Consider the following 18,814-nt stretch of genomic DNA (forward strand, 5'->3'; position numbering starts at 1 on the left):
AAAGCCAGAGAGGTTAAGAATATTGAAAACAGGAGTCCTGCGCAGGTGAGGAGATGTGTGGCTCGCTGAAATACTATACCATGCGAGGGTTTGGAAGCCTCTCAGCTTTGTCCATGTCTGAGGATGAAGACTGGGAGGGAGGGAGAGAAGTGAGGAAAGAGAAACACAAGCACACAAAGTGGGTCAAGCCGCAATTTGCAGGAGGCCAACGGTTTGTGACACAGGACAACATACATGGAATGAAATCAATTAGGTACTGCTCACCTGTTGACCTAATGCTTATTGAATGTCTTATAACCAAGATACATGGCTTTGCCCATTAGCCTATGGAGTTAGAAGCCACACATATGAAAGATCAAGTGGTTTCACTTACGATACCCTCCAGAACTGATGCTCGGTCTACTGGAAGGAGGGAAGGGAAGGAGGGGTAGAGGTTATGAACTACCAGGGATGATGAAGCCAAAAAAGTTTCTATTCTTAGGGAATCACGTCTGTATCACTGTTTGCAATACTGCAAATTTCACATTTTAAATGCACTTGAAATGTTGTCATATGTATGTATTAAGCTACATGTAAATGAAGATCCTTGACTTGATAATTTATCAAACGCTATTCTCCGATCAGACGTGGACAATCACACGCAGGAACTCTGCCACGCCTCCTTCCACAGGAGAAAGTAAGTAAGCAGAAGGCGAGGTTGGATAAAAGCGCTTCTTACCTCTTTCTGGCTTCTTCATACTGCCAATTAAGTCTGACTCGGTCTACAAGTCTTGTTTTATCATCAAAGACGAACTTTCCGGAACAGAAGAGAGAGAGAAAAAAGAAAGGAAACGCATATTAAAAACATATTTCCAAAATAGCAACTTCACTTAAACTTTCGACAGCAATGAGAAATACTCTTAATCTCTTTCACTTTCAATCTGTGCAAGGTCTGGAAGGAAACATCAAATAACCCTTTGCGGCTGCCCCGGCTGGGGAGCGGGGAGGGGGAAGGGAAGACTCTTGCTTGCTTAAACTGGTAGGATTTTTTTTTTTTTTTTTACAGCAGCAGCACATCTATCTATTCTGTAATTCCAAACAACAACCACAATTTAGGTTTTAAAAGAAGTAGGAAATTAGTTAGAAAAAGTTGATACAAAGGCAAAAACCAGTCATCCCATTTTGTGCAGTCCCTTCTCTAATTCCTCAGTAAACATAAAATAATGATGTTCTACTCAGAAGCCCCATGGTCTGAGGCAGCTGGACTCGCTGTGTGAGGTATGGGCTGGTGGACGCCTTCTGATGCCACGAGGCATGTTAAAGAACCAAGGGCAAAAGGAAAGCAAGCAAGGTCTCAAAAAGCCACAACTTGGGGAGTACCAATATAGAGTCAGCCTCTAAATGCAGTGCTCCATGACGAGTAGATGTACTTAAATATTTTCGTACCAGTTACATTGACGGCAACAAAATCCTACACAAAACAAAAAAAAGACATGTACAGGAAGTAACTGTAGTACATTTTGGTTAATTCCTCATTCCTGCAAATATTCATACAACTCCAGTTTCAATAAATCGGCTCCATCTGTTGATCTGACCTTACTAGACCACATATTATGACCACCAAGTCTTTGTTTTTGAAATAACTTCCCATCAACAAGTATCTGAAAATATTCAACTTGAATGATTAGCAATGAATTTATCTATACGAATTTTGATCTATGTTGATGAAAAATTTCTTTGCAAATTTATTGTCTTGAATGGCAAGACGAAAAAGTGCCTTACAAGGGACTGAGCATTCTCCAACCAGAATGACAATTGTTCATGGTTGCTTTTTTTGAGACAGGGTCTCACACTATTGCCCAGACTAGAGTGCAGAGGCGCAATCACAGCTCACTGCAGCCTCAACCCCTTGGGCTCAAGAAATCCTCCTGCCTCAGCCTCCCAAGTAGCTGGGACTACAGGCATAAGCCACCACACCTGCCTAATTTTTGGTTTGTAGAGACGGGGTTTCACCATGTTGCCCAGGCTGGTCTTCAACTCACGGGCTCAAGCAATCTGGCCAACTATGGCCACCTCAGCCTCCCAAAGTGCTAGGATTACCAGCATGAGCCACCATGCCTGGCCACAATTATACATGTTTAAATGGCCTCATCCAATGCTCCTCTCCAGCTTCCTCAGTATAAATGTATTTAAGTGGCAGTGCCACAGCTCCAAAAACTGTCCACAGTGGAGATGACGACTTGCCATTTCAGTCCCCTCTTTATTAGTGACCTCACAACTAACTCTTCATCAGGATCTATAAACATCATCTCTGAAACCTCTTCTCAAAGCTGTATGCACCACTCTCTAAGCTTTGTTTCTGTACTCTTGAGAATTAAATAGACATTTTAGTGAAAAGAAAGGACAGCCAAATGGATCCAAGAGACTCCTGCTTCAGAGTTCCTATGCAGCCCTACAGCGTGTGCAACCCTGTGGCTGCAAATCACCAGTCTCAAAAAGCACATCTGATATACAGACCCACCCCACAAAACAGACTCAACACAAGCTCAAAGTGAGGTAGGCAGACTTCTAAGATGGCCCCCAATGACCTCCACTCCTGGGATTCTCCCCATGTGAAATTCCCTCCCCTTGAGAATAAACTGGGTCTACAACTTGACTCTAACCAATAGAACACAGCAAAGGTGATGGGAAGTCATTTCTGTGAATAGGTTACAAAAGACTGTGACTTCCACCTTGCTAGTGGACTCTCTCAGCTGGCACACTTTGATGAAGCAGACTGCCGTGCTGGAGCGGCCCACGTGGCAAGGAATTGAAGCCCTCAGTCCAGCAACTTGTGAGGAACTGAATCCTGCCAACAATCGCATGAGCTTAACAGTGGCTCCTCCCCCAGATGAGATTTTGGATGAGACCACAGCCCTGGCTGACACCTTGATTGCAGGTTCCTGAGAAACCATGGAGCAGAAGACCCAGTCCAGTCTCCTGGACCACATCAAGCATGAGATAATCAAGGAGTGTTGTTGTAAGAGGCTAGGTTTTGGGGAAATCTGTTTTGCAGCAATGGTTAGCTAATACAGTCATAGCCTTTTGATCTATTTTTCTATAATAACACGATGTGGTTTCTTAGAAACTACAGGGGTTTAGGGATGAGAAATGTTTCAAACCCAGACCTGCCTCTCCTCAGCTACAAGACCTTAGGTAACCTGGTATCTCAGTCTCCTGCACATCACACAGGATGGGAACAACTACTTAAACTGAGATAACAGCTATGAAACTGCTGACCCAGGGTCAGCCCCAGTAAACGGCAGGGGCTCATCAACAATGAACAGTGACTGCTCAAGTAGCATAACCAGCCACCACTCCTCAACTGACATTTTTAGAAGGGTTGACCTAAATCACTGGAGAACCTTCTATCTTAACTGTTTCTCTCAAACTAAATTTTAATTCTAACCTTACAATAAGCAGCAATGAATTATTCACGAATTCAATGAGTCCTGTACTTGTTTCCTTCCCTCACTCCAAAATCTTTAGGCAAAAATGCCAAACACTTTTGAATTACAGATTCTCCTCTGTGTGTTACAGATGGTGACCATATTCTTTCATCCAAAGAAGATGCCTAGTCAAAAATGGCCAAGTGTATGTTTGGAACAATGCGGGCAAATTTGAAAATAGGACTGTTCCAGGACACCCAAGACATAAAGGGCCATGATTTCCTACATTATACTCCCCTCAAAGAGGCACTAGTTGCCAAGATTTCAAAATATTCATTAGCTAATTATTTAAAACTCAGAGTTCTCCATAAATTGTTTTTTCTCCTTTTGTTGCTTTCCTTTTATTTATTTTATTTCGGTGGCGGGGGGGTGGCACTGTGCATTCCATTGATACCTCATCTTTACTTAATAATCCTTAAAAAAAAGAAGCTCTTTAAACTGCTTTTCCATTGGTAACAAATTAATGTCAAGCTTCACTCAATGATATTAGAATAGTAGTGTCTTTGAATATCCACTACCCTGTTTCAAATGGTGATCTTCCCAACTTTGTTTCTGTGGCTAACTCAAGGCTTCACTAATTAACAAAGGAGGCATTATGACAGTCTTCCAAGTCTCAAACAAAATGACTTTTAATTCAGTTCAATTTCCTGACATTCTTTCAGAAGAGTAAGAAACAGCAATAAAGTAATACCCAAGGTGGCACAGCTACAAAGCCTTTGGAAATCAGTGGTCTAAGGTAGGAATCAGTACCTATGGCCCCACTGGCTGTAAGTGAACGTTTGAGCAGCTCGAGGCCCCAGCCTTACATGCTTACAAGGCATCTCTGTCATGGTTGCATGTACACGGCAATGACAGGGTGGGGCGGTTCCAGCAGAACTACCTGCAAAGCCTAAAATAGTGACTATATTTACTATCTGGCCCTTCACAGAAAAACTGTGGGGACCCATGCTCTAAAAAGTCGCATGTCTGTCAAAGGAACAGTGAAACTCAACTCTCACAAGGAGTCTGTCATTTATAAGAGTCCAAATCATAAAGGCAGCAGTAATAAGCAATTCAGTTGTATCACACAGCTGGATGTGAGACACAATACTTTTTCTTCAAACTTAATGGCACAAAAGTGAAGGCATTTCTTAAGTGAACATGGAAAATTACACCAAACCAGTGATGGCAACACTGAAGCAGCCCTTCCCTCTCCCGGTGCATTTCTCCCCCTGGGCACGCATATACCTCCCCGATTATATCGGTCTGGGAGCCGGCATCGCAGAACTGCTGGGGTAGACCAGCATCGCCAGGCACGCCTGCATGGTGAGGGAAGTCCACTAGAGAGTCGGTAACGGAGCAGCTGTTCTTGAAGCTATCAGTCAGCTTGGCCAGGCTCTGGAACAGAATGAGACAAGCTCTTTGAACAGAGATGGCGATGTGTCTCTTTCCTCCAGAAGTGGTCCTCTCATTTGTTTTAGGTCTGCTGCTTTATTTATTACTGAACAGTTGCCCCACCTGACCCCCACGCTCATTAGATTTCACATAAATGCCCTTCATCACAGGCACCTCTAATAAAATTCTTAGTCATTTAAATCACATTGTAACTAAGTTCCCCTGGCAGCATGTGAATAAAATAGAGGACAATTATGGTACCATTTTTACTGGTTCTTAAACCTTCGTGTTTCCTAAAGAAAAAAATAAGTATTTCTATCGAAAATGTAAATGAGTCTGACAGAGATGAATGCTGCCTTGAGATTGTTACAGAGGAAACACAGGGAAGGGGAAAACAGCTCCCAGACAATGTTTACTTTTTTTTTTTTTTTTCAGTTCTTTGAGTTGCTGTTTTAGCTTACGTATTTTCATAAACCTCATTTTTCAGTCATAATTGTACATGGTCAAAAGTAATCTCATATGTATGTTGGTTTGCCAAAAATTAAAGTATGCATTCTGGCACATGAAATCTCTCTGTGTGTCAGTTTTAAGCAGAAATCAGAAAATCTGATTTTTTTTTTTTTTTTTTTTTTTTTTTAGAGAGGGTCTCATTCTGTCACTCATGCTGGAGGGCCGTGGCACAATCATAGCTCACTGTAGCCTCGACCTCCTGGGCGCAAGTGATCCTCCCACTGCAGCCTCCTGAGTACTTGGGACTACAGGTACGCCACCACACCCAGCTAAACTTTTGTTTGTTTCTTTGTTTTTGTAGAGACCAAGTCTCACCATGTTGCCTGGGCTTTTCTCAAAGTTCTGGGCTCAAGCAATTCTCCTGCCTCAGCCTCCCAAAGTGCTGGCATTATAAGCATGAGCCACTGCATCCAGCCAGAAATCAGATTTTTGACCATTTCTTTTAGACTTCTGAATATATTCACTTTCAGCAAATTTTACTAGACACCAGAACCAAAAATGCCCAAGTGCAGTAGAACTCACAAAACTGGCTTGAGATTGAGATAAAGCCTTCTTGGGAGGGGTCAATATTGTTAAGTTCACATAAGAAAGGTAAAATAACTTATTTAACCTGGATAGAAGAGGACTCTGCCCGTGCCTCTTCCTGGAGCTTCTCAGAGTTTGAGAGGCTATTGAGACATCAAAGAAGGCGCTCGGGCCTGAAGCTTCTTCCAGCAATTCTATCTCTTGCCTCCATGGTGGGAACTCAAGCAAGGCAAATGAGTGGTTGGCCCTGGTGCTGCACAGAGTGGCCTCAGAGAGGCTGGGGTAGGCAGCCCTACTTGGCCTCATGGCATAAAGCCTCTGTATCTCCACCATGGAACACCACGTGGTTCAGCCTGGGGTGTCGGTGATGGGTAACAAACATGGGGCATCTTGTTTGACGTCAGCTGAGCAGAGACCTCAGTAAATGGTAGCTGTTCTCAGTGCTACCTGTGTGCCAAAAAAAAAAAAAAATCTAACAATTTACCATTTACTTATCACAACCTGGAGAGGTCATCTGAAAATACAGATTCCTGGGCCCTGCCTCCAGAGATTCTAATTCAGTGAATCTAGGGTGGGGCCTGGTAATCTGCATCTTAATAAGCACCGTGAGGACTCTCCGAAAGTCCCTCATGGCCTTGACCTTAGAAAGCACTGCCCAGGCATGGTAGTTTTTTGCGCATCTGTCTCATTTTGCCTATGAGTTTCAGCTTTGCTTGTTCTGTCCTGTGGGTCTTATACTCTACAGAATCTAGACACATGCCAGCAGGCAGTAGGTGCTCACTTAGGATAGCAGATGAAACATAAAAACTGTAACTGACAGCACTGAATGCATTCCAGCACTTTACGTCATGAGGTCAAGCAGTGCTCCCTGCCTTGGCCTCTCTGAGGCCACCATGTGCAGCACTAGGGCCAGCCACTCAGATGTCTTGCTTGAGTTCCCCACCACGGAGGCAGATTTTTGTATTTGCAAAACTTCAACTTTTTCTAAAAATAACAGAAACTACAAGAGCTCAAGGGGAAAACAACATAAAGCAATATAAAGCTACAATGATCCCAGCTACATATAATACAAATACACCCACAGGGTAAAATACTACGCAACCATCTCAAGGAAAGAAGCAGCTCTTTGTGAATAGATATGGGGAAAGGTAGGGGACATTGCTGTTAAGTGAGGAAGCTAGTGTGGAACAGTATCACAGTCCTGGCTTTGCGTGAGGGTGGCTAAACACGTATTCTCATTTTTGTGTGCCCGCATGAATGTTGGAAGGGTAGGCAAGAAGCTAATAAAGGCAGGTAGGGGCAGTAGGAGGATGGGGCAATAGCGAGACTTCTTATCATAGACCTTTGGAATTATCTTAATTATTGAACAATATAAATGTATCACCCATTGCTGTGGGTTGAATTATGTTCCCCCAGGAGATATGTTCAAGTCCTAACCCCAGGAACCTGTGAGTGTGACCTTATTTGGAAATAGTCTTTACAGATGTAATCTAGTTAAGATGAGGTCATACTGGTTAGGGTGGGCCATTACCCAATGGCTGGTGTCCTTACAGGAACAGGAAATTCAGACACAGAGACAGTCATGTGCCCATGAAGGCAGAGATCAGAGTAACGTGTCTACAATCCAAGGAAGCTGGAAGAGGCAAGGAAGGATCCTCCCCTAGAGGCTTCAGAAGTATGACCCTGTCCATAGGATTTCAAATCCCTGACCTTGATTTCAGACTTCTGGCCTCCAAAACTGAGAGACTAAATTTCTGTTGTTCTAAAGCCACGCAGTTTGTGCTACCTTGTTACGGCAACCCCAGAAAACTAAAACAGTCAGCCTCCATATCCGCAGGTTCCACATCTCCAGATTTAACCCACCGCAGATAGAAAATATTCGGAGGGAAAAAAACAACAACAAAAAAAAAAACACAAAGAAAAAACCAATACAGTGTAACATCAATTTACATAGCATTTACACTGTAGGAGGTATTATAACTAATCTAGAGATGATTTACAGTATATGGGAGGGGCCAAGCGCAGTGGCTCATGCCTGTAATCCCAGCACTTTGGGAGGCCGAGACGGGAGGATCACTCAAGGCCAGGAGTTTGAGACCAGCCTGGCCAACATGGTGAGACCCTGTCTCTACTAAAAATATAAAAATTAGCCGGGCAAGATGGTGCACACCTGTGGTCCCAGCTACTCTAGAGGCTGAGGTGAGAGGATGGCTTGAGCCTGGGAGGTCAAGGCTACAGTGAGCCATTTTTGTGCCATCGTACTCAAGCCTAGCTGACAGAGATCCTGTCTCCAAAAAAAAAAAAGTATGCAGGAGGATTGTACAGATATGCAAATACTACACCATTTTATATAAGGGACTTGAGCATTCAAAGATTTTGGTATCCTGAGGGATGGGGGTGTGTCTTGGAACCAATCCCCCAAGGATATAAAGGGATGACTCTATACATACTTAAATACAGTGGGGGGTGCGCATGTGTGTATGCAAGTGTGTGTGTATTATATATACGTATATGTTATATATACAATAACTATATAACATGTAATACATAAGTATATTAAAAACATCTTAAAATAAAACACATGAGCAGGCAGGCAGCTTACATGCATCAGGTCCCGTCTCTCCTTCTCGCCTGTGCAAATAGCCTTCTTGATGGTGCGGAGCTCACTCATGATAGCTTGCGCCTCATCCAGTTTGTAGCTGGTGTGAGTACTTGACATCTTCCGATCAATCCTGGTTAAAACAAAAAAATCAATGTTATTTCACATGAGATCCTAGCATTCCACTAAACATACAACTATGAAAACCCAAAAGCTTCACAGAAAGGTGGAAACAGTTAAAAGTAATGTTTTGGCAAAGAAAAAGAAAGACCCCAAGGAAGCATCCCTCTTTCTGGTTGATGCAACACCCTTTGCTCAGGAGCACCCTGGGCAAGTTGGGATGCCCACATCCTCCGCTAATGATCACGCAACAAGATTGCTTGCTTGAGTAATTTCCCGAGACTGTAAACTCCTCTCTCTGAGAAGAGGACATGTTTTGTTTATCCCCAGGTTAGTGGTCAAAATCTTTGTTAAATAAACATATGAATGAGATCTGTGTACAGGGAGAACATATGGGACACAGCAAGAAGTAGTGAGCTTTCGATAATGGTGCTTTGTACAAAAGCTGGAAACTCTTCTGTCTCCTATAACTCTGATTTCATTCTGGTTCTAATTTATTACTCACTCTTTCTCCTACCAAGTCCTCAATTCTTTCCTTCAATCCAAACACCCATCCAGGGAAAATGGCAACGTCCCTCCCTCCCTCCTTCCTCCCCTTCCTCCCACCATTCCTCCAAGCTTCCATCCTCCCAGCCAGCTCCTGTGCACACCAGGCCTGGGTCTGGGGTTGGACGCAGAGCACAGAACAAAACAAGACTTGGTTCTGCCTTCAAAGGGAGGTGGCCTCTGAAGCATGTCCTTTGTCACGTCCCCTACACCTGAGGCTCCAGCCTGGAAAGCCCTAAGGCTAAGGAACTTGGGAAACCTTGGTCCAGAGTGGAATGAATTCTTTCTCTGGAAAGCAACTAGCTTCTTTCAGGTTCCAAGTCTCCCAGTTCACAGGTTCTGGTTCTAACATTTCCTTCCATGTTATCCTAAAAACCTGGATCATTAACTGCCAGCCCCAACTCCCTTGCTTACCACTCACAGAAACCTCTGGCATGCTGGTGGGTGCGAGTGGCACCCAGCTCTGCCACTCACTGGCTGTGGGACCTGGGTGAGTCACTTTCCCTCTTTCCACCTGCTTCCTCCTGTCTCAAATTGGGACACTAAAAATACTTCTCCCATGGGATGGGCATGAAATTTAATGAGAAAATGCAAGGAAAGGGCTTGCTTGGCAGGAGGCCTGGCATATGGTGTTTGCGGTGATTGTTATTATCAGGATAACACAGAATCTCCTTACTCATGGGAGAAAAAGTAAGTAACTTGCCAACTCTGGTATTTTATTATCATTAACAAATTCCTTGCCAAATATGTCACAACTCAAGCAAAACTCGGCACCGGAGTCAACCTGAGGTATCAGCATCCATGGCCTAGGAGGGCAAACAACACAAGCAGGAAGCCATTGCTTCCCTTTGAATAGGGCTCCGGGGCTTGGCAGCATTGCTGCGATTGCCACCAGCTACAAATAAAATATTTATAAACACTAGTCCTGAGTCCTGCCTCGAGGAGAGCAGATAGAGGCACACCGTGCATGATGAATAGTGACACTCCTAAATGCTAACGTGGCCTGACCCTGCAGGCACTTCCATAAGGGCTATTACAGACTTGTAGGTTTTTCAAATACACATTGCCTTCTCTGTTCCTACCAAGCACAAGTCTTTATTTATACATCTTTATTAAAAGGTACATATATCTTTAACTATAGAGTGCTCCATGCCAAAAGTTAAAGTGAGCATGAACTAAAGTTTGAGCTGTAGGCATATTTTTTCTTTTTATTCTGCTCTCATTAAATCCCTTCTTTCACAAAATAGTTCATTCAAATGATTGAGGTGGTGGAACAGTCTATGTCACCTGAGAGTCCCCGTGATTTGTGGCAATAAAATAGAAAAAGTTCCTAGCACAGTACCAGCATGCCACTTGGTGGCTACTGAAATGTGGGAGCCAATAGCAAGAATGGTGACACTAGGCATATAAATCCATTGTATATTTTCAAAATTCTTTTGTTTGTCCCTCAAAACCAACCCCACTTCCACCAAAACAAAACAGTTGGCCTTCTCACTCACTGCTGGTAACTCACTGGGGATATTCACGGAAGGGCTACCTTGTACTTTCTTAGCTGTGACAGCTTCACAACAAAAAAATCAATGTAGTTCACTGAAATTTGCACAGGGGGCGCTGTGTGGCTGAATGGTATGAAGGGTAGGACTAGAACCAGAAGTCTGGAGATAGAATGTGGCCCCAAAACCCAGTTGGTCATCAGAACAAATACAGACTCCGGGAGTCCCTGCTGAAGGTGAACCCCTACAGGTGGAACTAGGAGATTCAATGATCCATCAACCAGGTCCTAGAACCACCAGGTTGGAGGAGCCTCTTATCACTCTCTACTTCAGGAGCTCAGGCTGGGGGTAAGGTCCCTTGGAGAGAGCCATTGTCTTTGAGGGATCTCAGAAACACCAAGACACATGATGTAGGAAACGTAAAACAGAAGCAAAGCCCAAGTGTTTTTCTATTTCAGATGCTGTGTGGGGAACCAGGAGTCTTGAATGCAAGACAGAAATAAAAGGCCATACATCTCAAAGCACTGAGTCTTATTTTAAAGTAGTTCACCTATTAGGTGACAGGGTCTTGCTGCATGCTTGTCACCTCACTTAACGACCCCCCCCCCCCCCAATGAGATAAGCATAACCTCCTCGGATTTGATGATGATGAAGTTGAAGCTCAGAGCAATTAACTAAATGGCCCAGATGACAAGTGAATATCTGGCAGAGCCAGATTCAAACCCACAGGCTGACTCCAAAGCCTGCCCAGGATCACGGGGTGTGGTGCTGCCCCTTCCTACTGAGCATGACATCTACTGCTCTCAGAGTGGGCAAGGCAGGTCCAGATTTAAAAAAAAAAACAAAAAAAAAAAAACAAGGGCAAGCTATGTTTCAGAGAACTCCAACCACCTCCATTTATTCAACTGTGATCCATTTTCATTCAACAAAAACTTCAAAGGACAGTAAACGTCTTCTTTCACTTCTGCAAAATTCCATTTATTTGAGAGCACACTCTCTCTAAAACTTCCCTATAAAACTTTGGTCCAATGTAGATGATGTGCTCAATGATTTGGTATTTTTAAAAAATATCTATGAATTCCAGTTCATTTAAAAAATCATTAAGATCTGTGACTGCCAAAGAACTGCCTTATTCTGGTCTTAATTTTAATTAAGAGTGCAAGACAGTGCCTTTACCATACATCACAAATAAAATGACAGAAAAGTGGTAGCTGCTCAAGGAGAATAAACAAAGACATAAGTTATTAGGCAATACGAAATCAAAATTCAGGGCACAGACTCACAGTCTTCACTTTTACACCCTCTACATTTTGCATTCAGCTTCAGGGATGTTAAGTGATTTGCTGAGGGTCACACAGCCAGCAACAGGCAGAGTGAAGTTCAAGGCCAAGGCCCTCCACACCAGGACTTGTCTGCTCCATCACCAGGTTCGCAATATATTAAAAGTCAAGGCCTCTAAATGCCCATTGTGTCAAACCTGAAGGCCACCCATATAATCAGTCAAATGTCATCCCAAAGTAAACTGGTGCACTTTATGGTGTGCTCTTGTAAGAAATGGGTTGGAGAGAAAAGAAGAAGATACAACTTCAGAGAAGGAACCCAGTACAATGGAAAAGGCACTTTAGAGATATTAATTGTCAACCTCTACCTCCTGCCACCCTAAAATTTCCATATTGGTTGTTCAATTTAAGATGTCAAGAGAATTGCACTAGCAAAAATAAGAGTAAAACCACATAACTTCTTAACCCCACATCTTGAAGGAAAGAGCTGCCAGCCCTCTAAAGATATTCTGTGTTAATACCACAGATTACAACCCAAAAGAATGGAAAGGTTTGTTACAACTTCTACATTTTCCATCAGCAGCTCTGGCAGAGGGCCTTGGGTGAACCTCAGAAAGCTTCCGGCGGCTTTCTATCAACAGTGAGACCTGTGTGGGACACCAGACCTGTCCCACAACCAGGAACAATGCTCTTTTTGTTTCCAGCCCATTTCTGTACGTTTTGCTGTTATCTGAGTATTGCCGGGGTTTTCGCATGGGCTGTACCGTAGGTGCTACACTAATGGGAGATCGTTACTTTAAGCCTGTTCTAAGTGAACAATCCCACCCTTTCTTGAGACTACTAAATCCCTTCAGACAGAAAATGCTAATTCTAATATGTGGTAATGCTTCATTCTGGTATTGCATGCTTAGAAGGATGTAGTGGCTCGTATTTAAGGAGACAAATGGGTTTCACCCCATTTGGGAAGTTAATCAAGAAATCAAAAGTCTTGAAGCAGAGGCTCGCCTAGTGGCTAAGAATGTACCTCATGGAAACTAGTTAGTGGAACATTTGGTGAGCATCCCTTTCTGTGATTTGAAGAGCGGTGATAATAGGACTTCTTACAACCCAGGCCAGAAGAATATCACACAAAATGCAGAAGAGAATGCTGTGCTAGAGGACAGTTAGCAAGAAGGTGACTGGGCAACGTCTGGAGGCCTCCCTGAGTTCCTCTAGCCCAGGGACAAAAGGTTTGGCCGAGGAAAGATGTGCCCTCACTCAGTGTCCCAGTGTCCGAGAAAGAAGGGGACACTGTGATGGCTACTAGCCGGCAGGAACAGCAACTTCAGCCACTCCCCCCAACACCTGGGCAATCTGCATTCACTCCCAAGCCCCACCCTGTGCTGAGAACCCGCTAGGTCCTCAGGATGAAGCAGCGAACAAAGCCAAGTCCTTGTCTTCGTGCAGCACGATTCCAGCCAAGGAGACAGACAATGAAAAGTACATCCTTAGGTCAGGCAGTCACAAATGTTTAAAAAAAAAAAAAATGAAGCAGAGTTTGGGGACAGAGTGTGACAGAGTACATTTTTAGATGGATGGTTAAGCCAGGATCTCTCCAGAAGTCACTAAGCAAAGGCCCATGGAAGGGAGGGAGCAGGCATGTGAGCATCTGGGGGAAAGAGCATTCCAGGCAGAGGCAGCTCCAAGTATCCATGGTACAGGACATCCCTTTCAAAGGTGAAACTAGAGGTAAATGAGGCAGGGCCGACGGCCAGCCTATGTAGAGTCTGGCTTGTGTTGTAGGTGAGAGAGAGCCACAGGAGGACCACAAGGAGAGCACTAGTTGTGGAAGAACCCCGTGGCTACTGTGCGAGGATGGAGACTCACATTAGTGCTTGGCCCAGAGCCGTGGTGGTGGAAGCTGTGAGAAGGATCAGAGGCCAGGTGTAGAAACAGCACACCATGGACAAGGTGGCCAGGCAGAGTTCCCCAAAAGCATCTTCTGCCATCAAGCCAGTGCTCAGGGACATTATAGGTATCATGGCAGGAATAGGCTCCAATAACACGAGCAGGAAACTCAGGGAAAGGCAATGTTAAATGAGCTTCCCACCTGCAGGACCACTCAGAAGCTAACATAAGGGACCAGGTGCAGTGGCTCACGCCTGCAATCCCAGCACTGTGGGAGGCCAAGGCGGGCAGATGGCTCGAGCCCAGAAGTGCAAGACCAGCCTGGGCAACATGGAGAAACCCTGTCTCTACTTTAAAAAATACAAAAATTAGCTGGGCGTGGTGGTGTGCACCTGTAGTCCTAGCTGCTCAGGAGGCTGAGGCATGAGAATCAGTTGAACCCGGGAGGCAGAGGTTGCAGTGAGCCAAGATCATGCCACTGCACTCCAGCCTGGGCCACAGACTGAGACTATGCCTCAAAAAAAAAAAAAAAAATCTAACACAAGGTGCTTTCTAGAGCTCCAGGCAGGAGCTGGAGAGGGGAATTTGCCCACATCTATTGGTGCACTTGGTCCGTTCACGCACATCACCCAGTTGGGAAACATTGCGCGTTCTGGTCCTGAGTCTTCCCTTTGCCCCTGGACACTAGTAGTAAGTTACAGTAAGGTAATTTTTCCAAAACGTTTCAGAAACTTTAGGGCAACAGAGTCCAGGAGATCTTTCACTGGAAAAGCTCAATTTTTCTGTAAACTTTAATTACTCATTCTAAATGGTGCTCCTATTTTCTGAAGACTTTTATAAAAGGCCTCAAGAGAAATGCAAATTGAAACTACACTGAGATACTATCTCTCACCTATGAGACTGGCAAAAATGCAAATGCTTATCAACACATCCTGTTGGCAAAGCCACAGGAAACGAGAACACTCATATGTTAGTGGTAGGAAGGCAAAACGGTGCAACCCCTTAGCAAAGGAATTTGGCCATATCTAATACAAGCTGAGTATCCCTAATCCGAAAATCCAAAATCCAAAGTGCTTCAAAATCTGAAACTTTTTAAGCGTTGACATGACACTCAAAGAAAATGACCACTACAGTATTTCAGGTTTCAAATTTTTGGATTAAGGATATTGAACCAGTAAGTATGATGCAAATATTCAAAAAAAAAAAAAAACAAAAAAAAACAAAACCTGAAATCCAAAACACTTCTGGTCCTGAGCATTTCAGATAACAAATATTCAACCTATAATATGACAAATACATTCACCCTTTAACTTACCAAGCCTGCTTTCAGGAACTTATCCTGAAAGATACACATCCACAACTTAGGTAAAAAGCTGACGAGAAATGTTATTAATATAAATCAAAGCACTGGGCTAACAAGGCCAGAACCTACCGATCATCGTTACACCACAAAAAGAAACAAGCAGAGAGTGGTACCTCCTGATGGAAGTAATACCACCACCTAAAAACATTCTTACTAAAAAGAAGAAATTGAACTTGAATCAGATCAAGCCTCTCAAACTATTATACCCATTTGCATAAATAACAAGGGACAGAGGAACATGTTCAATGACATCATGTGAATTTCAGCAGCAAAACCCAACATTAGGGAAATTCTATAGGACAACCAAATTACTTTCTCCAACAAACAAGCTGTCAGGGGGAAAAAAAAGGAGGGAGAGTAGAAAAGAAAAGACATCAATCAAAGGCACTCTGTGGCCCAAACTGGACCCAAACACCTGAAGAAATGCAAGAGCTCACTGGACACAAGATGCCTAGTAAGTGGGGTACAGGGATTAGAATTATTTTCAAAAGAAGTCCATAACTTTTGGAGACATATTTATGGATTAAATGGGATTCTGGCATTTGCTTCAATAAGGCCGTGAGAGCTTAGCAGATGCGGCGGGGTCACCACCGAACAAAGACTGGCAATTGTGCGGGTTAAATGGGGTGAGGGGTACAGGAGGGTTTTAGTATACTATTCTCTCTACTTTTATGTTCGATATTTTCCATCATTAAAAGCTTACATGTATACACTTCACGTAGATACATATATAACACACACCCATGTACATATTCTATCATTAACCCAGCAAACATATCTGTGGCCAATTCCTCTCTACAACAATCAACAACATATATAGATTTAAAGTAAAATACAAAAGGTTCTTTTTTCCTTACTTGGACCCAAGTGTAATGATGAATTTCCTTGCTAGCCAGGAAATTCACCAAGATAAACAAGGCAAGCTTAAAATGTTATAAGCAGCCAAACTCCTGGTGAGGTGCTCTGGAAAAGAATACACTGGATATTCTGGGAAGCGAGAACAGCAGGAAATTTTCTGGAGGAAAATCTTGGGCCACTGCCTTAAAGCAATGTTGGTGATAAAATCAGAGATGCTTCATGTTTAAGTATAACAGCTCACGTGCTATCTGTATGTATAGTCAGGATTTCCCAGTAGAGATGGGGTAATCACATTTTCAATGCTTGAAAAGGCCTTCTAAAATTTCTCAATTTAAAAAATATACATTTGCATGATTCGATCCAAACATAAAAGCCCAATGTCCAATACCAGAAAAAATAATGAGGCTGTTTTCATCTCATAAGCTGTGGAACTCAGAGAAAGGTTACCAGATTATCTTCCACTTACAAAAATATTTTAAGAGTGGCATGGGTGCCTGTGTTTTCTCTTCTTCCTGTGAGGCTCTGTCTGTCCCAGAATAAAGTAAACATGCACAGTGACAATGCAGCATCAGACAGAGCCAAGGCAACATGCCCATTAAACAATGGCTCTGGGCAGCTCCCTCCTGAAAGCCGACTTGCCCCTGGTCAGGCATGAGGTGGGGTGAGCCCCTCAGGACCAAGGCCAGGTCCAGAGCCTTCCCCAGGCCACTCCTTGGCCTCCAGGGGGAGGGCGGGTACTCTCATGAGCTCTGGCAAGCAGAAGGAGCCTCCCTCCCCTTGGCTCAGGCAGGCAGGAGGAGCCTCCCCTTGGCAAGTGGCAAGTTTACAATTGCTGTTCCCAAGCGTGGGATCTTGATAATGAAAGCAGAAAGAAAATCCAAACAGCACTGGCCCGCCTCTCTTCCAGGAGCACAACTTGCGCTCCATTTTGGCCGCAGGTGTAAAGTTAAAATTCTCACTATTCTGGCTCCTGCTTCTCTGTCTAATGCCCCTAGGGAAACAGAGGCTGCCTTTTCCTATTCTTGAAACCACTGCAACTACAAGAGATGAATTCACATCCTAGCCATGCTAAGGAGAAGGGGGTTTTCTCAGTCAGCAGTACATTTTATTTTCTAAATCAGTCCGTCTACAGCTGACACTGCTATATGGCCTTTGTCTTCAAATAAGGAAATGGAGTTCACCAAAATGATGGAGCCACGGCAAAGCAACAGGCACTGAGCCCAGCAACCCACTCCAGAAACCACAGCCATGAGGGAAGTGCCAGACGTGGCTCCCTGCTGATGCTCAGGAATCCTGAGCAAACTCAGACTTTTCCTGAACCCCAGTCACCTTCCTCACAGCTGCAAATGAGAATGACATTGACTGCAACCTCCAGCACGCACAATGACTAACATTAAAACTACATACTGGGCAGGGCACGGTGGCTCATGCCTGTAATCCCAGCACTTTGGAGGCCGAGGCAGGTGGATCACCTGAGGTCAGGTGTTCGAGACCAGCCTGACCAAAATGGTGAAACCCAGTCTCTACTAAAAATCAAAAATTAGCTGGGCATGGTAGCATGTGCCTGTAATCCCAGCTACTTGGGAGGCTGAGACAGGAGAATTGCTTGAACCCAGGAGACGGAGGTTGCAGCAAGCCAAGATCACATCACTGCACTCCAGCCTGGGTGACAGAGAAAGACTCCCCATCTCAAAAAACAAACAAACAAACAAAAAACAACCTATTGCCCACAGACACTGTATCACAATGAGAGACAGCTACAGTGTGACCTAATGAAGGTAGGAAATTCACCTCAAATCCAACTAGGTAGTCCTAATAACTTTCGGTGACCTGTCACAAATCAAATGATTTGTTGCTGCTTATTCCTTATCCACTCCCTTAGCCAAAGTGACACAGGATGACACTGCCACAGCGCACACAGTTTCATCTGAGGAGGTGTTGGAGTATCTGGAGGCTGGCTGGAGTGGGGGGCTAAAAGGACAGAACACATGTCAGTGCATTTGGAAAGCACTCTGGCTTATGCACTGCATGAATGACAAAACCAGCAGCTGGTTGGCTGGAAAAGAAACTTGATTTGCTTAAGATAAAACTAAAGAAGAGGCCGGGCATGGTGGCTCATGCCTGTAATCCCAGCACTCTGGGAGGCCGAGGTGGGCTGATCGCCTGAGGTCAGGAGTTGGAAACCAGCCTGGCCAATGTGGCAAAACCCCATCTCTACTAAAATACAAAAATTAGCCAGGTGTGGTGGCAGGCACCTATAATCCCAGCTACTGGGGAGACTGAGGCACGAGAATCACTTGAACCTGGGAGGGGGAGGTTGCCATCAGCCAAGACTGCACCACTGCACTCCAGCCTGGGACACAGCAAGGCTCTGTCAAAAAAAAAAAAAAAAAAAAAACTAAAGAAGAAGCTTTACTAATACTAACTAGGGCTAATAAAAGGAAGCTCTGAGTGTAGATCCAAAATGCACACAAACACATAGCTGGGTAATGGTAGTAATTACATCTATACCTCACATTCCTTTATTACTTCGCCATAAAGAGCAGTGCTGCAGTCACGTGTACCACTTCATGCGTCTGCACGCAGGATGAAAGAGGCAACTTGCTGCCCACCTGTGTCAGTAACAGTAACCACACAGAGTCAGGCTAATTGTTTCTGGCTGGCCATGTACCAGGTGCTGGTGCTGTCCTCAGTATAACTGAGCACAATGACTGCTGTTATGGACTGTGTGTTTGTGTGTCCTCCAAATTCTTATGTTACAGCCTTACCCTCTAATGTGATGGCATTTGAAG

At 44.1% G+C, this 18,814-nt stretch overlaps 1 protein-coding gene across 1 annotated transcript in view; it reads right to left on the minus strand.

Moving 5' to 3' along the window:
• WWC3 (WWC family member 3) overlaps window positions 1-18,814 on the minus strand; it is a 128,842-nt gene that overhangs the window by 45,015 nt on the left and 65,013 nt on the right. The window contains 3 exon segments of the mRNA XM_073013879.1: window positions 719-792; window positions 4,695-4,844; window positions 8,479-8,608. Of these exon segments, the coding sequence (XP_072869980.1) occupies window positions 719-792; window positions 4,695-4,844; window positions 8,479-8,608 (354 nt within the window).

Source organism: Chlorocebus sabaeus, chromosome X (genome assembly GCF_047675955.1).
Source record: "Chlorocebus sabaeus isolate Y175 chromosome X, mChlSab1.0.hap1, whole genome shotgun sequence".
Lineage (NCBI taxonomy): Eukaryota > Metazoa > Chordata > Mammalia > Primates > Cercopithecidae > Chlorocebus > Chlorocebus sabaeus.